This window comes from Coregonus lavaretus (genome assembly GCF_964263955.1).
Source record: "Coregonus lavaretus genome assembly, chromosome: 11".
Taxonomy (NCBI): Eukaryota; Metazoa; Chordata; class Actinopteri; order Salmoniformes; family Salmonidae; genus Coregonus; species Coregonus lavaretus.
In genome coordinates, this window is record NC_139998.1 from 3,111,186 (window position 1) to 3,136,419 (window position 25,234).

At 40.5% G+C, this 25,234-nt stretch overlaps 1 protein-coding gene across 1 annotated transcript in view; it reads left to right on the forward strand.

Annotated features, from left to right (window-relative positions):
• Positions 1-4,431: 4,431 nt before the first annotated feature.
• The window catches only part of LOC311136877 (homeobox protein aristaless-like 4), a gene marked incomplete at both ends in the record, with an annotated part of 84,010 nt that continues 63,207 nt past the window's right edge, over positions 4,432-25,234 (forward strand). The window contains one exon of the mRNA XM_084171190.1: positions 4,432-4,771. Coding sequence (XP_084027316.1) covers positions 4,432-4,771 — 340 coding nt within the window. The remainder of the gene's footprint in view (positions 4,772-25,234) is intronic.

Here is a 25,234-nt window from a genome sequence, read left to right on the forward strand (position 1 = left end):
TTTAAGTAACTTGTCGTTTTTAATTTGCGTATTAGTTGTCGCAACTTACAATAATTGATTACAGGTTAATGGCTAGGAAGTAAGCATAACACAAAAATATTAAGTTCATGCAACATTAAGTTTGTAGTAAAACTACTTGAAAGTGGTGTGTTACGTTTACTTAAACATAATGAGTTAAATCGATATATTTTAAGTTACTGTAGATCATAGTAATAAAGTTAATATTTTTTTAAGCAACCTGTAATCAAAATTGTATATTAATTAACAGAAATGATTAAGTACTGTATCAATCAATACTTTTAAGTTTCATAACAAAAAAAAACCTGAAGCAATCAGTTGCCACAAATGTATTGAGTTCTGCTAACTTATTCGGTTTTACAGTGCATCTATCTCTGTACACCATCCAGTTTTGATTTCTAGTTGCCATATATTTTTCAACTGGGCTGTGATGTTTCACTAAACTTCTGAACCTTTCTATTCTCATAGTTTCTAAATATTGTAAATTAAAGATAAACATTTTTGCTAAGAGTATTATTAAATTATTGATCGATTGACTATGAACCTGTGACCAAAAACAAGCTATATATGGACATTACCAAAACAAATGATCTAATGATTCTCTCTCTTCGCAGCAAATTCTGCAGAGCTGGGATGGTTGTATCCCTAATATATATAATATTATATTGGTTGCAAGAATTTTGTATAATAATTTAAATTGAAAAACACAAAGTTTAGAATCCAGCATCATTTTGTGTGTCAGTTCATAAACCATGTGCCATGGAATCGGTACATCGAAAATCTCTTCCCAACTATTTTGCAATCTATATGGCACAGCTGTCCATTTTTTGGTCCTTAAATGAAACTGGTATACTTTTTTATTTATCACAATTTTTAACCAATGTTGGTCTTTAATGCAGGGCCAACAGACAAATTCCTTACTTTTTACCCCTTCCATTTTTGCGGTAATTCTGCAATTATTTTATTTTATTGGAATGGCAGTTGAAATTTGAATTGATCAAAAAGGTTCTTTATAGACTCCCTTTTTAGTGTATTGTTTTATTACACACTTTATTTCCTCTTGCTTCTCGCTAGCATTTAGTTTGCAAACGCAGAGGTTTGTACAAACCATAGAGATAGATAGAAGACTCATCTTTGTATCTGTGCTATAATAGCATCTGTGACAGCATGGGCAGCGCCATTGAGGCTATCTCCATTTTGAAGTAGTCAAGCTTCTTCATCACAGTTGTCTGATCCCTCCCGATGACCTGGTTGGACATGACTCCAACAGGGTCACCAGTAGGGATCAGCTAATGAAGTCCCATCCAATTGACTACATTAAAATGTTGGAAGCCCTCAATTGCGCTGCCCATGTTAACATTGCCTTTTGGCCACTAGATGGCTCTAGCATTCTCTATGGCAGGTTTGCCCAACCCTGTTCCCGGAGAACTACCCTCCTGTAGGTTTTCTCTCCAACCCCAGGTGTTACTAACCTGATTTATCTTATCAACCTGCTAATTATTAGAATCAGGTGTGCTAGATTAGGGTTGAAGCAAAAACCTACAGGACAGTAGCTCTCCAGGAACAGGGTTGGGCAGTCCTGCTCTATGGTATGAACCTTGCTGTTTGCCACTCCGACCTCGGCAACAATGTTGCAAAATATGAATTCGATCGCTGCCTGCTGGTGTCGGACGAGACAGCTAGCCATATTTCTGACCAGGCGAAATCATACCTTCACTGGGTTTATACAGTATACAGGCTAGAACCTTTTTAGAGCTGACATATGATGAGAGTTGCGAGTAAACTCAACTCAACAACACAAAGGAAATCGTGCCCCTCCAATGAAACGTGAGTCTGGTGTTGGTCACTCCATATTCAATCCCAAAATAATATTAGGCTATGTGACACTTCTCACCAAATCAGAGAGAACAGGTGCGAGGTTAATCGTAGCCTAAACAATCAGCCAGCACAATGGCACAGCTCTCAATATAATACCCAGTGTCGCTGTCCATTGACATCGCTTGAATCAAATCAAATCCAATTGAACGTGTCACATGCTTCGTAAGCAACAGGTGTAGACTAACAATTAAATGCTTTACTTACGGGGCCTTCCCAACAATGAAGAGAGAATAAATGAGAAATAGTAGAAAAATAACGAGGAATAAATACACAATGAGTAACAATAACTTGGCTAAATACACAAGGTACCACCGAGTCGATGTGTAAGGGTACGGGAGGGAATGGCCGGCAGGGATGTAGCTCAGTTGGTAGAGCATGGCGTTTGCAATGCCAGGGTTGTGGGTTCGATTCCCACGGGGGCCAGTATAATAAAAAATTAAAAAAATTATGTATGCACTCACTAACTGTAAGTCGCTCTGGATAAGAGCGTCTGCTAAATGACTAAAATGTAAATGTAAAAATGGTACGAGGTAATTGAGGTAGATACTTTATGTACATATAAGTAGGGAAAAGTGACTAGGCAACAGGATAGATAAACAGCAGCATATGTGATGAGTCAAAACGCTTACCACTGAGGTTCAGCACGAACCTCTGCGCGTTATCTGGCTATTAAGAAACAAACTCGCGTGGCAATAAGGGGGAAGCAGTTGTAACAAGGCTCATACCTCTTTCAGATCATGTTGTGTAATTTAATTATGTTCAATTTGGATAGAATTGGCCAGTGGTAGGTATTGAAACGTCTGCTCTCGACCGTTTTCCTATTGGGCCTATGCATAGTTAGTTCATCAATGTGGATTTGGAACTTTTGGAGCTTCATTTGTGTTGCACACATTAGGCTAATGTTCTATCAACGGGCATGCATGGGGCAGGTATAACACTGAGACGAAAACAAACATACATCTCAAAATCAATTTCAAAAGTATATGTGAGTAAAATGTAGGCATTCATCATTAGAAATCAATATACATTATTCTAGTCTAAATATCCATGAAATAATTATCCTAAATACTTTTATTTTGTATCCTGTTAGTTTTCGATTGGCCGTGATATAGGTGAAAATATTTCCAGTCTACATTTGTAGAAAAAAATAATGAATTTCCTACTGTTGCTTTTTGATTCATGTACAATTTCTTCTGAGCTTTTTATTCAATGGATCAAGTAAAAAAAGCGCGTGGTCTAAAATCCATTCCAAAAAGTAACATATCCAACAAATAAATCTGTCAGATTTAAAAGGTTAGCTAAATGAAACCATGTTGTTCATGCAATCAAATACATTACCAATCAAATAAATTAGATTTTACTTTATTACTTGTTCATCAAAAACGGTAGGACTTTGACATCTATACATTTTCACAAAACATTGAAGCTATAGGTTTCAAGTTTTATACATTTGTTTTTAATTCAAATACAATGTCAATGTTGCTTTTATCACAAGAAATTGTCACTATCATTACTATAGGCCTAGTTACAAGTCGACTATAGGTATCGGCATCGTCATTGTTGTCAATTTCAATTACTTCTAATTATTGCAATGTAATAGTCTACTGTCTACAATAACCCCATAATAAATTGTAATATAGTAGGCTATAATAGTGCAGCTTCAAAGTAAACGTGTTTTTTTTTTTTCGTAGAGGAGTGATTTAATTCCTATAACCGCGTTTCCCTGCAGCAATCACGAACAAGACTAATAGTATTTTCATAATTGACTGCTTACAGAAAACGTTGTCGTAAATAGCAGAAGGGCAGACTGAGAAAATGAAAATGTATACCGTGCCGACACAGAACTGTATAGTGCTAATAACATAAAACAAATGTTTATTAGAAATTAGTTTGATTACCATAGCGGTCATTTCATTCAATGTTAATGAATTGAGCGCATAATGAAGCCTAAAATAATGTAAATAAATTGTGTATTTTATAGTTTATTCAACATTGTGCTGGTGTTTGTATTTCTGTAGAAATACCGTATCCTAAAAATATATATTTCTACCTGCATAAATAAAGGGTAAATAATGCCACTGACTCAGAATAATTACGCCCCCCCCCTCCCCCTCAATGTAATGTGTTGTGTCTCTCTCGTTAACAAAATCTGCTCTTTAGTTTGACCACCCATCTCTGGTGTCTGAATAATAACGGTGGTGGGCTAGTTCTACTTTAACAAAGTCTATGAAGCGACAAGGTCGGAGTGTCGTGTGCTGAGGACTTTAGTGGGACCAGTGGCATCATCTCTAAAGCGAGGCATTTTGGTTCCTTACCCCGGTAAACCTTCAGGGGGCTTTCTTCGCATTTGTTAAATCTGCTTCAAGACTCTGGAAAGCATCTGACTCATTTTATAACAAACCCCAGATGCGGCAGAGTATGTGTGAGAGAAAGTGTGTGTGAGAGTGTGTGCATGCCTGTGTTTGCTGCAGGGCAAAAGGACAACGAAGAAACGGTTTGGATTTTTTCGATTCGGTTTTTTATTTTAATTTAGGAATGAACGCAGATACGTGCGTTTCATATTGTAATATGACATCGATGGATTCATATTATAACACGTCTTCGCCACACGGCAGGGATCACCAACCGTCAAATCCCTTAAGGACATTCCAAACGAGTGAACCCAAATACAGCCCAACGTTCCTACCAAGCAAAGTACAACAGGGTTACCGGGAGAAGTCTCGGAATCCTTTCCAACAACAGGAGTGCCAGTCACTGGATGCCGCCTCAGAGGAAAGCAACAACTTCAACAAATACCACCTCTTCATGCAACGACCAGTTTGCAAAACCCCCCCGGAAAGCAGTGGACACAACGGCGCGCCTACCCCTTGCTATGGTGAGTTTCAAACGGTTCTAAATTTGTGCGCAGTGCAATCAGCATCCAAAGGTTATTGAAACCACTGCGCTCAGAACTGGTGCGTTGACCAAACTTAAAACATCAGATTAATTTCTATAGAGGATCCGCACTTAAATAAGAGAGTTTAAAAGTTCAGGTATGTTATTTATTAATTTCAGAGGCAACGAGCAAAACCAACGTTTAGGCGGTTAGGCCATTGTCAGTCAATCAGCATCCCAAACAGCCATAACTAGGATACTGAGTTAACAGAACCGTGTGGGCAAGGAGGCTAACAATTAAAGGGAAACGTGCAGATTTTATAGGCTAAGAGGCCAGAGAGCAACTGGAGTTCGTGAAGAGAAGCCAGCATTTAAAATCCCCCAAAGCATCTTGATAACAGAAGACACACACATGCTAACGTTTGTCTGTTTAGAAACTGCATTACCACATATTTTATGAAGCGAAGTTGTTGGTGAAGTCAATACAATAATGACAAATAATGCGGAACAATTTGACTTTCATTCTGGCATATTCTGATTTATTTTGACCTTAGCCTATATATGCCATTTAGCAGACGCTTTTATCCAAAGCTTTAATACCATGCACCCCTGGCAAATAGTTTATGTTTGAATATTTACAGTATACAAGCCTATACTTTCTCAACACACCAGCAAACCTCATGCACATACCATCTTATGCAATTTATATTATGACTTTTATTAAACACAAAAAGGGAGTAGACTGATATAGATTATTTTATCAATTTAATTGAACTATAGGGATAGCATAGAAACTCAGAGGACAGTCCCCGAAATATGAGATTAAGCAATAATCTGACATTTTGTAGTCCGATGATTTATTGCACGATTTCTCATCACGGGAATTGGCCTCTGTGGGGACTGGGAGCAAGTGATGCAGCGCGCGCGCACACACACACATATAGCATTGAGATTTGCCAATAAGTGTTCTCATCTTAAACACAGGCGTTTAGAATGTAAGATTAAACATCATAGGCAGCTTTTTCCAACCAGGAGAACACCTATACCTGTATTCAGATTTTAAACACTAATGTTTACTTTCCCATCGTCCGGTTTAGAGTGCATTTAGTCATTAGAAATGGATGTGACTTTCTCCATGCCTTTTATTAAGATCAGTGTTAGGAATGTCTGTCACCTTAACTCGGCCTAGGACCAACTTTGGGAAACCCTGATCTAGAGCAGCCAAAGTGCATCATTAGGCTTCTTTTCTGCCTTACCTCACAAGACATAATTCTAAAACAATTTATATGTGTTTTGTGTGAATGGACATAAATCAATATTTCATATGGGCAATGTATAGAATCTAATGTAATATTTCATGAAAAGATAAACAACGTGCTCAACTCCCCCCATATATTAACTTAGATCGGGTGCTGAATCCTAGTATAACATCCAAAGAACAAAAATTGTAATTTTTTTTACAAATACATATTTCAAGCGATCCAATAGGTCTATGTCTCGCTTTGGAGAAGTCATTTATCCCCATCTCCTCCCCTACGTGGCACCTTCACCAATTCAATACCCATATATAGTAATGTAAGGCACTTAGTTCATGATTATGGAAATTGAAATGCCTGGCAAGAGGGGATTTTTCGTCTTGGTTGCGAATGGAGCTCTTATATGCTTTCAAATCCTTGTCTTAAGTTCACGTTTGGTCTTACCCACATATAAAAAAGTTATAGGAACACATAAGGACATATAACATATTTCGTGCTACAGGTCATTCTATCCTCTCACCCGAATGGGGATGGATAAGAGAGTTCTCCAAAGAGAGACATTGGCTATAGACAGCTTGGGCACCCTTGCCCCAGCAGGTCTCAATGAAGAATGTTCCTTTTCTTGTTTTTTGTAGAAGGTTAATAAATATGTAGGCTGAAAATACCCTGCTAACATTTAGGCTATGACATCATAATGTATCTTTACTGTGTGTTTGTCTAAGTTCAAAAGTTTGGGGTCACTTAGACATTTCCTTGTTTTCTAAAGAAAAAAAAAATGTGTCCATTAAAAGAACATAAAATTGATCAGAAATACAGTGTAGACATTGTTAATGTTGTAAATGGCTATTGTAGCTGGAAACGGCAGATTTTTAATGGAATATCTACATAGGTGTACAGAGGCCCATTATCAGCAACCATCAGTCCTCTGTTCCAATTGCACGTTGTGTTTGCTAATCCAAGTTTATAATTTTAAAAGGCTAATTGATCATTAGAAAACCCTTTTGCAATTATGTTAGCACAGCTGAAAACTGTTGTGCTGATTAAAAAAGCAATAAAACTGGCCTTCTTGAGACTAGATGAGTATCTGGAGCATCAGCAATTGTGGGTTCGATTACAGGCTCAAAATGTCCAGAAACAAATAACTTTCTTCTGATACAGTCTATTCTTGTTTTGAGGAATGAAGGCTATTCAATGCAAGAAATTGCCAAGAAACTGAAGATCTCGTACAACGCTGTGTACTACTCCCTTCACAGAACAGCACAAACTGGCTCTAACCAGAATAGAAAGAGGAGTGGGAGGCCCCGGTGCACAACTGAGCAAGAGGACAAATACATTAGAGTGTCTAGTTTGAGAAACAGATGCCTCACAGGTCCTCAACTAGCAGCTTCATTAAATAGTACCCGCAAAACACCAGTCTCAACGTCAACAGTGAAGAGGCGACTCCGGAATGCTGACCTTCTAGGCAGAGTTGCAAAGAAAAAGCCATATCTCAGACTGGCCAATAAAAAGAAAAGATTAAGATGGGCAAAAGAACGCAGACACTGGACAGAGGAAGATTGGAAAAAAGTGTTATGGACAGACGAATCGAAGTTTGAGGTGTTCGGATCACAAAGTAGAACATTTGTGAGACACAGACCAAATTAAAAGATGTTGGAGGAGTGCTTGATGCCATCTGTCAATTATGGTGGAGGCAATGTGATGGTCTGGGGGTGCTTTGGTGGTGGTAAAGTGGGAGATGTGTACAGGGTAAAGGGGATCTTGAAGAAGGAAGGTTATCACTCCATTTTGCAACGCCATGCCATACCCTGTGGACGGTGCTTGATTGGAGCCAGTTTCCTCCTACAACAGGACAATGACCCAAAGCACAGCTCCAAACTATTCAATAACTATTTAGGGAAGAAGCAGTCAGCTGGTATTCTGTCTATAATGGAGTGGCCAGCACAGTCACCGGATCTCAACCCTATTGAGCTGTTGTGGGAGCAGCTTGACCGTATGGTACGTAAGAAGTGCCCATCAAGCCAATCCAACTTGTGGGAGGTGCTTCAGGAAGCATGGGGTGAAATCTCTTCAGATTACCTCTACAAATTGACAACTAGAATGCCAAAGGTCTGCAAGGCTGTAATTGCTGCAAATGTAGGATTCTTTGACGAAAGCAAAGTTTGAAGGACACAATTATTATTTCAATTAAAAATCATTATTTCTAACCTTGCATTTCCTATGCATTTTGCTATATTTCCTATTCAAACTCATTTCATGTATGTTTTCATGGAAAACAAGGACATTTCTAATTGACCCCAAACTTTTGAACGGTAGTGTATATTTATTTGTCTTTTATTTTCATGTTTCCCCCACAGCTCCCTCTGCTGGGATCTCTTGATTGGGTCAATACTGACTTTGAGAATCTATACTTATGCCCACCTGTGTGTAGTCTGTATTGTTGTCATAACATTGATTGCCATTGCCTCCTATGTACCCTGAAGAAGGGCTCATACCCGAAACATTCGTGGGGCAATACAAATGTTTATTTAAGTTTATTCACCGGAGTGCTATCCTTTTTTTGTTCTTCTAATGTACTGTACATTTGAAATATGCATTTGTAACATTTAGTCAAGCTTAGTTTTATACACAGCTGAATCTTATCCAGTGCAAATTGGAAACACCCGGAACACTATAAATGCCAAGACATTGTCAGAGATCAGCGGAACAACAGTATGGCTGCTATTCAGCCGATTGTTGCTCTCCAACATAACTGGCGGCGCCGTCCGCGCAGTCAGTGGGTGTAGGCTATATATTTGCACCAACCTGAGCCAATTGCAGACTCACAATGGAGCGATCCTTCAAAAATACAGACTCCCACGAGATGAGATCCTCAGACTGAAAAAACTAAATGTGTGCAGTAGAGGGTTAGTTACTGTATAAAAAGAAACTATCTGAGACAGATATATTTTGTGGTGCAGTGTGCAAAAAGCACTGTTGAGGAAAGGAGACACCCGGGGTTCAAATCTTGAAATCAATGAACATTACATGACAAATGGTTAGTTTGTAGATTACGGTGTTATTTTCATTCATAAAAACTATTCTGCGAAATGTATCGGCCTTGCCTACATTTCACATGAAATGTCAGCTATTAGTCGTGTTTGCTTTTGATGCAAGTGAAAAACCGAACATGGCCCCAACGACACTCTTAGCTGTGGCACAAAAAAACTATGCATGGCCAATCCGACGTCAGCATTTACTGCGATGCAGCCTCCGCAGACTTCAGGGCTTTCATACTTCTTGCACTTAGAGGAGCGTTGAAGTTGTCAAGGAATTGTGTTTGTGTTTATACAGGACGTACCGCCCCCACCTACCGTCAACCAATCATGTCAATGCGGAGCTATACGGAGCCCTCCGCATTGTTAAAACATTTGAGAGGCCACGGCGATGCGGTACAGAGCTTGATTTGGCCTCCGTATGCCTCCGGAGACTCCGCAATTGCTTCACACCCTCCATACGAAGCCTCCGACCACATTTTCAGATCAAGCATCAACTGGCTTTTATATTTTCACTCTACACGCTTGTTCGGGAAACACGCTTAAAAATGTGGCTGGTAAATAACGATGAATTTGGTACAGTCATCTTAATGCTTAAGTTACCTCACAGCTGGGAAACGAGGCCCAGGACATTTGAGGCAAGACATATTTTCAATTATGTGGTGTTCTTACTCCACTGTGTTGAGTTCATTAATTACCATTAACTTTCTGAGTGAAAAATATGTGGGAGGGGCCTCCTTCTCATATTTCCCAGCATGCTTTGTCGCAGGTAGATTTTTAGAATAGTTTTAATATCTATGTTTCCTCATACGCATTGATTGATTAATTTATCCTATAATATACAAAGACAAATAACTTACATTTTTATAAACTGATCCAATTTGTAAGGGGTTGGACTGTTACTGAGATGGTTGTTCCAGTTTAGATGATTTAGGTAGTCTTCTTTGTTAAGTCCTTCACCATAGCAATCACAGGTTGTGGGTGATAATGAATTCAAATAGTTGGATCTCCTTCCTCTGGCTGGATTCTGATAGGAATTACTAATCACTTCACAAACCAGCATATGTGACTCGTTTCAGGAAACTAGGCGTATGCCGCACGTCACTACTTCACAGGAGAGCCTTTTGAACGTAAACTTTATTTATTTATCAAAATGCATTTTTTGGCAGAAATGCCTTATGGAATCTTTGATGTGCCTTAATAACAAACTTGTATGCCATCTGTAAATATGAATAAAATTGTTAAAGTACAAGCCTAGTTGGTTTAGCCACAGAAAAAGACATCAACCTTTCCGCTAGCCATGATTGGCTGAGATAATGAGTAGGCTGGACATGCAGAGAGATGAGTTCGGATTGGTCTGCCATGTAGCGTGCTTCTGTCTATTTGAGCTTGTCAGTATGTGTAGGTAATCCTGTCTAACGCGGCTTTAAAAAATATATATCGCATAGTAGAACTGCATAAGTGTTGCTCTCCACTTTCCGGAGGACCGAGTTTTGAAATCAGTGGAATTAGATTATGATCGCTAAGAAGATGGAGTAAACACCTGTCTCCGGATTACATCTTCAAACTAAGGGCAACCATGGCATCTGTGACAGAGGGAGACGCATCCATCCATGTATACGAGTAAGAGAGTCTAGCTAGCTACATTTTCAGATATTACAAGTTTCTAATTTTGTCCGAAAGTTGTTCTCTGGCTCGCTAGCTAACGTTATGTGTATGATCTGTGTAGTAATATTATTCGTATCTGAGAGTAATTTGTTTTGCTAGTTATAGCCTAATGTTAGCTAGCTAACATTGAACCTGGTTGGTTAGCTACCTGCAGATTCATGCAGGGTACTAACGTCATGAGTTGGGATCATGGTTCATTGTTTAGCTAGCTAGCTACATGTCTTAACAAAATACTTCACTATGCAAGTAACCATTTCAATAGAATATTAATGATGTCACTGCGGCAACTGTTGATAGACGTAGCTGGTAAATACGCTCTGGCTATCTACTCCGATTTCAGAGCACTCTCATCTGAGTGTGCCAGGGTGCAGAATAACTGACGAATTTACGAACGCTCAACACCCGTTGAATATGGCCGGTGACGTTGTCAGTAAACGTTGGCAAAAAAAGCATAAATTGTTGCCAGCAGCACAGTTGCAGTCACCAACGCTCTGGATTACATAAAAACAGCCTAACCAGCTCTGCTAGGGCGAGTAAAATGGTCAGAGTGAGCTGTTCTCTCATTTGTGTCTGGAAGTAGCTAGCAAGCTAGCCAACGTTGGCCAGTTAGATTGGGTGCTTTACTGCTGTTGTTAGGACAGAACACTCGGATCAACCCTTTAAGAGATGGGTGGGGCTAAAGCTTAAGAGGGTGTGAACAATGCTGAATGGGTGTAGACAAAGAAAAGCTCTCAGTAGGTGTACCAAAACATTCAAAGGCCATTTTCTCAAAAGTGAGGTTACAAGTTTATCGACTTTCAAATCAGAATTACTTTCCCATTGTTCCCCAACTGTAGTGTATGATATATGATTTTCTAGCTCTGAGTCTCTACTTTTATCCAATGTAAAAAACACAATTTCAAATTTTGCTACATAAGATCGAGCCGGTCGGTCACATATTGTGACTTGAAGGTCTGATGTGCCCCATAAGCCAGGATTTTCATACCACAAAGTTGAGGATAATAAGGCCATAACTAAAGGCTCTGTGAAATGTATAACTGTGGTCTTAAAGGGGTGGTTTCGCAGACACAGATTTAGCCTAATTGCACTTTTAAACTGGACTAACTAAAATTGCATTTCTCAGACATGGTTTAAAATAGTCTCAGACTTGTTCTAGTCTAGATTTAAAAAGTCTGATTTCCAGAAGCACGATTTAGAGTTAATCTAGATCTAAGTGAAGGCTTCAATTAAACCTGGCCAGAGGCAGGTTTAACTTTAGATTAATGGATGTTGGCCCCCAGATTGACCTTGACAATGGAGGGAAATGGATTACCTGGACTATTTCAAAAGGTGCGCGGGTTGACAATCCTATGAGCATGGACGCATACCACAAGAGACTTTGGATGGTGTCGGACTATGTTCCAAGTTCATATCAATTTAGAAGATTGGTTGTAATAATGTAATGTCGACGGTGAACGGATACAAAGATCATGTCAGTAATGATGATGTTAATATGAAAACACAGTGTAATGGCGTTACCAATTCGAAACCGGCAATAGTTGGGATTGCAAGATGCCTATAGGCCTGCTGTTGCCTTGATCGATGCACTTCAGTGTTAATAAAGTGTGAAACATTTTTTTATTTTTTTTAACGTATGAAATCAATTGAAAATAAAATAATCTCGTTTTGTGTTTAAATCCGAGCACAAAGGGAATAAAAATCTAGGTCTAGTCTCACATCTTTTATAGATTTGTTCCAGAGAATTACGTGTATTTAAATGATTTAAAAGCAACTGTTATACAGATGTTATGACACAGTTTGTGTTGCTGCTCCAATGCGCGACCTTTAGAAAGAATGCACCAGTTCTAATATCCAGAGTTGTTGCGTCTTGTACACCACAGGGGAAGTTTTACGGAGAAAGAACAGCCCATTAATTGAACCTTGATTAAAACGGACTTAAAAATAGGAAAATTAAAGTCTTCAAAACGTACACCAAAAACAGCAACAACTAAAAAAATCACAACAATATTGAAAATATAATCATAATAGGAATAATATTACTAGCACCACTTATTATTATTATTATTATTATTATTATTATTATTGGATAGCCTATATTTCCATGGGCAATCATTTATTAATCGTCTCATAATATAACTTTATTTTAATCTTGATAATCTTAAAATAAAAATGAAAGTAATGTGGGAATTGACTGTTGCACGCACTTGGCCATTCCCACATTGAAAAAGTGCATCCATCATATGATTTATATCGTTGGTTTTAATTTTCATATCATTACCAAACAAATTTCCATAACTCATAAAAGCATGAAATTCAAATGAAAAGCCTCAATATCATGCAGTGAAAGAAATGTAAAACTGTGGACTGTGGAACCACAGATCTTAATTTGAGCCAGTTTGCTAACTGCAGGAAAGTAATCCTGGAGCAACAGGAAATGTGAATTATTATGTGGATTGTAGGGGTTGATAGCCTACATTTTTAGTAAGGGAAAATCAACTCAGAAATTTCAAAGTGGAAATTACAAACTTCATAAGCCTTTAAAAAAAAAACTCAAATACATTACTACCTGCATTGGAGGAAAGTTCTGCAACAGGGTGATCAAATTAAGATCCTATATCTGTAGAGCCTACAGCAACATTGTGGGCCTTATATTATCACGAGATTGTAGCTCGACAGCTGGCACTTCTTCTCACTAAAGTTATATCCCATAAAGTGAAAAGTAAAACTGTTTTTCCTGTGACTGCAAACAATAGGAGTCAGGCCTTTTGTTTCGGCTTAAATTGTCATCACACACATTTTACATGCGTCTTTCTCAAAGAAGAAAGCCCAAGGTAGTGCACCCCTGCATCATAAACACTTTGTAAAGACCAATGACAGAGCAGATCCATTTCAACTGCGATCATTAAATTCAATATGCCTCCCCGGAGGAAAGCTGTGCAGTGTTATTCTGTAAAATGTTGCAGCCAGATTGCTCTGAAGGCATCATAGCTTTGGGGAGGATAGAGTTGGGAAGCTAGCCAAAGCCTCTGGCGTCAACAGCCTTCTGTTATCACTTGTGGGGTCTTGGTGCTCAAGGGAGCAGAGACATTGCGCAACTTTATAATGTATTTTCTCCATCAACAGCACAACTGTACCCAGCTTATTATTAATATTTTTTTTAATGGTAGATTGGGGACCATGGACATAGCTCCCTAGTTGACATTTCTGCAATACACAGGTATACTGTATAAGACCTATAACGTTGTTCACTTTTATAGTAAAAAGCACAACGACAGACACAGACACACACATACACACACAATGACTGTTGAATGTTTGGCAGTGAAGGTACACTACATATACAAAAGTATGTGGACACCCCTTCAAATTAGTGGATTCGGCTATTTCAGCCACACTCGTTGCTGACAGGTGTAGAAAATTTGAGCACATAGCCATGCAATCTCCATAGACAAACATTGTCAGTAGAATGGCCTTACTGAAGAGCTCAGTGACTTTCAACGTGGCACCGTCATAGGATGCCACCTTTCCAACAAGTCAGTTCATCAAATTTCTGCCCTGCTAGAGCTGCCCCAGTCAACTGTAAGTGGTGTTATTGTGAAGTGGAAACGTCTAGGAGCAACATCGGCTCAGCTGCGAAGTGGTAGACCACACAAGCTCAGAGAACGAGACGGCCTAGTGCTGAAGTGGGTAGCACGTAAAAATCGTCTGTCCTCGGTTGTAACACTCACTACCGAGTTCCAAACTGCCTCTGGATGCAACGTCAGCACAAGAACTGTTCGTCGGGAGCTTCATGAAATGGGTTTCCATGGCCAAGCAGCCGCACACAAGTCTAAGATCACCATGTGCAATGTCAAGCGTCGGCTGGAGTGGTGTAAAGCTCGCCGCCATTGGACTTTGGAGCAGTGGAAACGTGTTCTCTGGAGTGATGAATCACGCTTCACCATCTGGCAGTCCAACAGACGAATCTGAGTTTGGCGGATGCCAGGAGAACGCTTCCTGCCCGAATACATAGTGCCAACTGTAAAACTTGGTGGAGGAGGAATAATGGTCTGGGGCTGTTTTTCATGGTTTGGGCTAGGCCCCTTACTTCCAGTGAAGGGAAATATTTAATGCTACAGCATACAATTATATTCTAGACAATTCTGTGCTTCCAACTTTGTGGCAACAGTTTGGGGAAGGCCCTTTGCTGTTTCAGTATGACAATGCCCCCATGCACAAAGCGAGGTCCATACAGAAATGGTTTGTCGAGATCGGTGTGGAAGAACTTGACTGGCCTGCACAGAGCCCTGACCTCAACCCCATCGAACAACTTTGGGATCAGAGTATGTGAGCGGAGCGGAGCGTGCCCAATTTGACTGGAGTTTGGAGCGAGATTCCCATTCCCATGCGAGATTCCGGCCTTCTCGCCCGCTCCAATTTCGCTCCTGTAGCGCTCTCTTCACAAACTCAGAGCATGCCCGGCCCAGCATGCATTTGTAGTCTACTTGTGTGCTGCTATAGCCCCTTGCTTTAGCTACTGTCATGGAGTTCGCTAAATATTTTCATAACGAAACTGATAGAACACACAGGTGCTAAATCAAGGTGACTACCAAAGATGAGGACCAAGAGCAAGAGAGGGAGTGCGGTGATGTAGTGTCCACAACTAAAGAATCATTGTGGAATCTGAGGCCTACCTAGAATAAAATAAAAAAACAACTCTGCATCTCTGCCCAGCCTGGCAAGAGTGGTCAAAAGGGTGTTTAGCATCCCCAGTGGCTCTGCAAGCGTGGAGAGGATATTCTCCGCTGCTGGCCTGTTCTCCAGGCACCATCGCATGAGCCTGAAGCCACAGACTGGCCATACTCCTGTTTCTAAAAATGAATTCTAAGTCATTTTTCGTTTAATTTGAATTTAATTCAAAGTAAGCCACAGCCTATATGCGCAATTTATAGACTATAATGATTTAATACAACAAAATGTTGTTTAAATGCTGAGCGCTTTATTTTCCTACCAGCCTATTGTGTCACACTCACAAATGCTTCACAATGTATTTCTTTGTAGACTATAGCCTTGAAATAATTGAAATAATGTAGCCTAAATAATTCATTTTCGTTCCTTCTTAAGCTCCCTGTCTGGCTCCTGACCAATTTAGAGTGTTTAAATGCTGTTTAATATGACATGTAGCCTATTTGAAATGATGTGCGCTTCTTACATTCACCTTTTCATCTTTATTCAAATACTTTTCATTCATATCCATTTGGTTTGGTTTCAATGCTTCAAAACCAAATGGTAGCTCCAGGTAATCACAAAAATAGATGGGTGTTGGTTAAACTGTGATTTTAATGATTGGAGCAGTTTTTAGTGGAGCGGTTGGAAAAGACATGGAGCGCTCCATGAGCGATGAGCAGGATTTCCAACCTCTCAACTCCGCTCACATGCTCTGTTTGGGATGAATTGGAATGCCGACTGCGAGCCAGACCTATTCGCCCAACATCAGTGCCCGACCTCACTAATGCTCTTGTGGCTGAATGAAGCAAGTCCCGCAGCAATGTTCCATCATCTAGTGGAAAGCCTTCCCAGAAGAGTGGAGGCTGTTATAGCAGCAAAGGGGTGACCAACTCCATATTAATAGCCATGATTTTGGAATGAGATGTTTGACGAGCAGGTGTCCACATACTTTTTTGTCATGTAGTGTATATTCCCTCTGTGCATGTTATGTTCACACCTAGCTTGAAATACATACAGTATACGCACACCGCCATCATGCTTATGAGAACCTTTCTGTTTTCCCACAATTGTTAAACTTCAACGACTGTACAACGACTGCATACCTTGCATATCTTTACTGCTGTTCAATGGCTGTGCTCTTTTCACATATTTCAGAATATTTTGGACGATTCATTATCTTTCCTTCGGCACTGACCATAACATATCAACTATATTGCAACTCTTATACTAGTCATTATCATCATTATCGAGGCTAACGCTACAAACTCGTCTCAGCTATAATCAATCAAATCAAATTGAATTTGTCACATGCGCCGAATACAACAGGTGTAGACCTTACAGTGAAATTCTTACTTACAAGCCCTTAACCAACAATGCAGTTTTAAGAAAAATAAGTGTGAAGTAAAGAATAGATAACTAAAAAATTATTAAAGAGCAGCAGTAAAATAACAGTAGCGAGGCTACATACAGGGGGTACCGGTGCGGGGGCACAGGTTAGTCGAGGTAATTGAGGTAATATGTACATGTAGGTAGAGTTAAAGTGACTATGCATAGATAATAAACAGAAAGCAGCAGCAGCGTAAAAGAGGGGGTGGGGACTGCAAATAGTCCGGGTAGCCATTTGATTAGCTGTTCAGGAGTCTTATGGCTTGGGGGTAGAAGCTGTTAAGAAGTCTTTTGGACCTAGACTTGGCGCTCCGGTACCGCTTGCCGTGCGGTAGCAGAGAGAACAGTCTATGACTAGGGTGGCTGGAGTCTTTGACAATTTTTAGGGCCTTCCTCTGACACTGCCTGGTATAGAGGTCCTGGATGGCAGGTAGCTTGGCCCCAGTGATGTACTGGGCCGTACGCACTACCCTCTGTAGTGCCCTGCGGTCGGAGGCTGAACAGTTGCCATACCAGTGATGCAACCAGTCAGGATGCTCTCTGGTGCAGCTGTATAATTTTTTGAGGATCTGATGACCCATGCCAAATCTTTTCAGTCTCCTGAGGGGGAATAGGCTTTGTCGTGCCCTTTTCACGACTTAGTGTGTTTGGACCATGTTAGTTTGTTGGTGATGTGGACACCAAGGAACTTGAAGCTCTCAACATGCTCCACTACAGCCCCATCGATGAGAATGGGGGCGTGCTCGGTCCTCTTTTTCCTGTAGTCCACAATCATCTCCTTTGTCTTGATCACGTTGAGGGAGAGGTTGTTAGTGCCTTAGTCTTGGTCCTATACATGCTATAGGCTAGTGCCTCAGGCAATGCATGGGACAACAGGGCCAGGGGAGGTTGTAGGGGTTGGGATCCTCAATCTATAGAAACCTCTACCTGACCACAGTCCACAGCAATGACTGAAATCAAATAACCAGTGGAACTGATTAGAGTGCTTAGAGGGCAGGAGTCTGCAGGAATGCAGGCCATACAGCACAACAGGAGAGCTAGCCACCCCGTAAATATAAGGCAGATGTGGATTGTTGTGCCCCAAATGGCACTCTATTCCCTATAAAGTGTTGTACTTTTGATCAGAACCCAATGTTGTAGTTTTCAGCTGTGTCTGGAAAAAGGCTAACAAATACTCAGATATCATGTCCTCTATTGTGTCTCACCATTATTTTCATTATGCATCTTCAAAAATATCTTCAATAACAAGTTACTAAGCTAGTTGTGAAATAGGGTGTGCACTGTATCTGAGATCGATGTAGGGCTAAGTGGAACATCTGGACAGCAGAGAACTGACTCCTCGTCATAATGACATGACATGAATCTCACTCCACATTCTGTAGTCTGGCAGCGGCTGTGGGAAAAGTCTACACTACACATTAGGCATGTGTATGAATGCTGAGACATGGAGCACCAGTGCTGCTGATGGTAGCTTACACCTAGCACAATGCCCTGTCTGCAAGGGACTAAGGCACTGTGAGTCCTGACCTAGAGGAGATTTGGGTGTCATGTCAGTGATAAAAAAGATCCCGATTTGTGGTGATGTATTTTAGACGTGTATACAATTGCGACAAATCTTAGCGATCCAATTTTAAATGTTATGAAGATGGGACTCACCACAGGTTATTATAAATCTACTCCTACATACTGTAAAACTGCGACTTGGAGGAGATTCCTCAGATGTTGTCAGAGATGTTGTTATGAAAAACAAGTTTTAATGACTCCAACCTAAGTGTATGTAAACTTCGGACTTCAACAGTAATTAGCCGATGCCAATGAGAAGTATTCACCCCCCTTGGCAATTTTCCTATTTTGTTGCCTTACAACCTGGAATTAAAATGGATTCTTTTGGGGGTTTGTATCATTTGATTTACACAACATGCCTACCAAATCAAATCAAATCACATGTTATTTGTCACATACACGTGTTTAGCAGATGTTATAACGGGTGTAGCGAAATGCTTGTGCTTCTAGCTCCGACAGTGCAGTAATATCTAACAAGTAATATCTAACAATTTCACAACCTTTACACACAAAACTAGTAAGGAATGGAATTTAAGAATATATACATATATGGACAAGCAATGACAGAGCGGCATGGACTAAGATACAGTAGAATATTATAGAATAGAATACAGTATATACATATGAGATGAGTAGTGCAAAATATGTAAACATTATTAAAGTGACTAGTGTTCCATTTCTTAAAGTGGCCAGTGATTTCAATAGGCAGCAGCAGCCTCTAATGTGCAAGTGATGGCTATTTAACAGTCTGATGGCCTTGAGATAGAAGCTGTTTTTCATTCTCTCGGTCCCAGCTTTGATGCACCTGTACTGACCTCGCCTTCTGGATGATAGCAGGGTGAACAGGCAATGGCTCGGGTGGTTGATGTCCTTGATGATCTTTTTGGCCTTCCTGTGACATCGGGTGCTGTAGGTGTCTTGGAGGGCGGGTAGTTTGCCCCCGGTAATGTGTTAATAGACCGCACTGCCCTCTGGAGAGCCCTGCATTTGCGGGCGATGCAGTTACCATGATACAGCCCGACAGGATGCTCTCAATTGTGCATCTGTAAATGTTTGTGAGGGTTTTAGGTGCCAAGCCAAATTTCTTCAGCCTCCTGAGGTTGAAGAGGCTCTGTTGCGCCTTCTTCACCACACTGTCTGCGTGGTAGGACCATTTCAGTTTGTCGGTGATGTGTACGCCAAGGAACTTGAAGCTTTCCACCTTCTCCACTGCGGTCCCGTCGATGTGGATAAAGGGGTGCACCCTCTGCTGTTTCCTGAAGTCCACGATCATCTCCTTTGTTTTGTTGACGTGAGTGAAAGGTTATTTTCCTGGTACCACACTCCCATAGCACTCACCTCCTCCCTGTAGGCGGTCTCGTCATTGTTGGTAATCAAGCCTGCTAATGTTGTGTTGTCTGCTAACATGATGATTGAGTTGGAGGCGTGCTTGGCCACGCTGTCATGGGTGAACAAGGGAGTACAGGAGGGGGCTGAGCACGCACCCTTGTGGGGCCCCAGTGTTAAGGATCAGCGAAGTGGAGATGTTGTTTCCTACCTTCACCAACTGGGGGCGGCCCATCAGGAAGTCCAGGACCTAGTTGCACAAGGCAGGGTTCAGACCCAGGGCCCCAAGCTTAATGATGAGCTTGGAGGGTACTATGGTGTTGAATGCTGAGCTATAGTCAATGAAAATCATTCTTACATAGGTATTCCTCTTGTCCAAATGGATAGGGCAGTGTGCAGTGTGATGGCGATTGCATCGTCTGTGGATATAATGGGGCGGTAAGCAAATTGAAGGGGGTCTAAGGTGACAGGTAAGGTGATATGATCCTTGACTAGTCTCTCAAAGCACTTCATGATGACAGAGGTGAGTGCTACGGGGTGATAGTCATTTAGTTCAGTTACCTTTGCTTTCTTGGGTACAGGAACAACCACTTTGAAGATGCAAAATATTTTTTGTGTGTGAAACAAACAAGAAATAAGACAAAAAAACAGAACTTGAGCGTGCATAACTATTCACCCCCCCCAAGTCAATACTTTGTAGAGCCACCTTTTGCATAAATTACAGCTGCAACCGTACTGTGATGTTTTACAAAAGTTCTGAACCTTTCTATTCTCATTGCTTCTACAGATTGTGAATTAAAAATAAACATTTTTGCTAAAAGATTTATTATATTATTGATTGATTGACTATGACTTTTCAGATCACCCAGTAATGCTATCTGCAAGGTTAGCTCCAGGTAAATATTGAAATCCTTTAGCCATTCTTGGATATGTGTCCAAAAACAAGCTACAAATGGACAGAACCAAAACAAATGATCTAATGATTCTGTCTCTTCACAGCAAAATCTGCAGAGCTGGGAAGATTGTATCCCCCTTATAAATAACATTCTATTGGTAGCAAGAATTTTATATAATAATTTAAATTGAAAGATTCTAATTTTTGAATCCGGTGTCGTTTTGCGTGTCAGTTCATAAACACTATGCCATGGGATCAGTACGTCAAAGATCTCTTCCCAACTATTTTGCAATCTATATGGGACGGCTGTCAATCCTTTGGTCCTTAAGTGAAACTGATATACTTTTTTTTTAATCACATTTAAATGTTTCCCCTTAAACCACTTGAGTGTTGCTTTAGCAGTATGCTTAGGGTCATTGTCCTCCTGGAAGGTGAACCTCCGTCCCAGTCTCAAATCTCTGGAAGACAGAAACAGGTTTACCTCAATAATTTCCCTGTATTTAGCGCCACCCATCATTCCTTCAATTCTGACCAGTTTCCCAGTCCCTGCCGATTAAAACATTTACATTTAAGTCATTTAGCAGACGCTCTTATCCAGAACGACTTACAGTTAGTGAGTGCATACATTTTCATACTGGCCCCCCGTGGGAAACGAACCCACAACCCTGGCGTTACATGTGCCGTGCTCTACCAACTGAGCTACAGGGGACTAACATCCCCACAGCATGATGCTGCCACCACCATGCTTCACTGTGGGGATGGTGTTCTCAGGGTGATGAGAGGTGTTGGGTTTGCGCCAGACATAGCGTTTTCCTTGATGGCCAAAAAGCTCAATTTTAGTCTCATCTGACCAGAGTACCTTCTTCCATATGTTTGGGGAGTCTCCCAACACCTCTTGCTTAGTGGTGTTGCAGACTCTGGGGCCTTTCAAAACAGGTGTATATATACACTGAGATCATGTGACACTTAGATTGCACACAGGTGGACTTTATTTAACTAATTATGTGACTTCTGAAGGTAATTGGTTGCAACAGATCTTATTTAGGTGCTTCATAGCAAAGGGGGTGAATACATATGCACGCACCACTTTTCCGTTATTTATTATTTAGAATTTTTTTAACAAGTCATTTTTTTCATTCCACTTCACCAATTTCGACTATTTTGTGTATGTCCATTTACATGAAATCCAAATAAAAATCCATTTAAATTACAGGTTGTAATGCAACAAAATAGGAAAGATGCCAAGGGGGGTGAATAATTTTGCAAGACCTGACACAAAATGTAGAAATAGTAGCTTACTTTGACAACAATTCAGTGAATGCAGCAAGTATTAGATAGAGACAGATAAAGAGAGAAGATAAAAAAAAAAAAAAAAAAAAAATGTTCAGAGACAATTACACCATTTCCCTATGTTAAGTTGCGTCAATTCAAATCTGGTATTAGGAACAAAAGTGGTCAATACACTTCTTCTAAAATAGACTAGTATTTTAATTAATGCAAAACACTTCAATGGTAAATATGATGTTCGTATATACGGGTCCACTGAAATACCACGCAGGGCACTCAGAGAACTGATCCATTGTTACAGGCTCTTCTTTAAATACCCTGACAGTGATAGTTCCCGCTCCTTGCTGGGCCTATCAGAGTAGAGACTGAGCGTGGTTTAGACTTACTCAGCCAATCGTTGGCGCACAGGCTGGTCCCACCCCCTTGGCGCTTTACCGTTGCACACTGTTGCCAGGCATAAGTTGTTATCATCACAACCTGTAGAGTCAGCACCCATAGACACTGTTCCCCTGTACTCCTTGTACCTACGTCCTTGAGCGCGGTTTAACATTACATTACATTTACGTCATTTAGCAGACGCTCTTATCCAGAGCGACTTACAAATTGGTGCATTCACCTTATAGCCAGTGGGATAACACAAAGAGGCCGTGTGTATGTGTCTGTGAGAAATACAAGTCTGTCTCACCCTACTCCCTAACATTCCTCACATGAATCACAGCTTGTTATGTGAAACAATTTATATCAGTACAGTACAAACCTTTTATGTTTAATCATTAATGCATTCTTTCTAAGCTAGGCATCACATCTAGATCCCCACACCTATAAGATTTGTAGGACAAATTCATGTCACACTGTGACTTGAGTGTTTGCATTTAGCCTACAACATGCCATGAAACTTCTTGAAGCATGGCCCTATCCTACATAGTGGCACAAAATGTAAAAATAGTACACCAATTCAGTAAATGCAACAAGTATTAGATCGAGAAAGATTCAGAGAAAAAATCCAGAGAAAGAAATCTAAATGCACCCACACAAAGTAGGCAATTGCATTGACAAATATTCGTACTTCTGTAACGAAGAAAATAGCAGCCTACTTTGACAAGAATTCAGTGAATTGGACTCCTAACACTTTTTAAAAGGCTGTGTGGTACATGGATGAATGATGGGACTTGGGGCAGACACACTCCATGGAAACGTTCCCCTCAGGGGTGTGCTCTCCCTCTTACTCTCCCACTGCTTCCTCCTCTCCCTCTGCTTCCTCCTGACCATCTTCCTCCTCTTCCTCCTCCTGGACACACCTACTCATTCAAGGGTTTTTCTTTATTTTTACTATTTTCTACATTGTAGAATAATAGTTAAGACATCAAAACTATGTCATAACACATATGGAATCATGTAGTAACCAACATTTTTTTTCAGAAATCAAAATATATGTTCTATTCGAGATTCTTCAAATAGCCACCCTTTGCCTTGATGACAGCTTTGCACACTCTTGGCATTCTCTCAACCAGCTTCACCTGGAATGCTTTTCCAACAGTCTTGAAGGAGTTCCCATATATGCTGAGCACTTGTTGGCTGCTTTTCCTTCACTCTGTCGTCCGACTCATCCCAAACCATCTCAATTGGGTTGAGGTCTGGGGATTGTGGAGGCCAGGTCATCTGATGCAGAACTCATCACTATCCTTCTTGGTAAAATATCCCTTACACAGCCTGGAGGTGTGTTGGGTCATTGTCCTGTTGAAAACAAATGATAGTCCCACTAAGCCCAAACCAGATGGGATGGCGTATCGCTGCAGAATGATGTGGTAGCCATGCTGGTTAAGTGAATTCTAAGTAAATCACAGACAGTGTCACCAGCAAAGCACTCCCACACCATAACACCTCCTCCTCCATGCTTTACGGTGGGAACTACACATGCGCGATCATCCGTTCACCCACACCGCGTCTCACAAAGACACGGCGGTTGTAACCAAAAATCTCAAATTTGGACTAAAGGACACATTTCCAACGGTCTAATGTCCATTGCTTGTGTTTCTTGGCCCAAGCAAGTCTATTCTTCTTATTGTTGTCATTTAGTAGTGGTTTCTTTGCAGCAATTCAACCATGAAGGCCTGTTTCACACAGTCCCCTCTGAACATTTGATGTTGAGATGTGTCAGTTACTTGAACTCGGTGAAGCATATATTTGGGCTGCAATTTCTGAGGCTGATAACTCTAATGAACTTATCCTCTGCAGCAGAGGTAACTCTGGGTCTTCCATTCCTGTGGCGGTCCTCATGAGAGACAGTTTCATCATAGCGCTTGATGGTTTTTGCGACTGCACTTGAAGAAACTTTCAAAGTTCTTGACATTTTCCGGATTGACTGACCTTCATGTCTTAAAGTAATGATGGACTGTCGTTTCTCTTTGCCTATTTGAGCTGTTCTTGCCATAATATGGACTTGGTCTTTTACCAAATAGGGATATCTTCTGTATACCACCCCACCTTGTCACAACACAACTGATTGGCTCAAACGCATTAAGAAGGAAATACATTCCACAAATATACTTTTAACAAGGCACACCTGTTAATTGAAATGCATTTCAGGTGACTACCTCATGAAGCTGGGTGAGAGAATGCCACGAGTGTGCAAAGCTGTCATCAAGGTAAAGGGTGGCTATTTGATGAATCTCAAATATGAAATATATTTTGATTTGTTTAACACTTTTTTGGTTAATACATGATTCCATATGTGTTATTTCATAGTTTTGATGTCTTCAATATTATTCTACAATGTAAAAATAGAAAAAATAAATAAAAACCCTTGAATGAGTAGGTGTGGCCAAACTTTTGACTGGTAGTGTATATGTCGGTCTGATGGATAATCAGTCAGGATACAGTACACAAAAAGACGTTAATGAATATGTTCATAGATGTCATATGAGTGCCACTGTGGGGGCATCTACCCTAACACGACAGCTAAGCTGTCAAATAATAGGAAAACTAGGCAATGTATAGCCTATGAATATCTGTACCTAGAAAACATGACAAACCATGCCCTAAGCCCAACAGATAAACACAAATTACTCTAATCTTCATTTTGGTGGCTAGTTAGCAGGTTGTCCAAATGGCTAGCTAGTTAAAGTGACAGCTGTGGTTGACGCTTTGCAAGCACAGCCCAAATGTACTGCCACACACAACTTTTCTTGCCTGACAGACTAGCTAGCATCTTTGGCCATTTCCATATGAATTACATCAGTAGAAACAAGACAAAACAACCAACTAGTTAGCTGACTATATACAGCTAAACACTGCAACTAATTTATTTCCATGAGACAGAGAGCAATCATTCGAGCTCCTTCTCC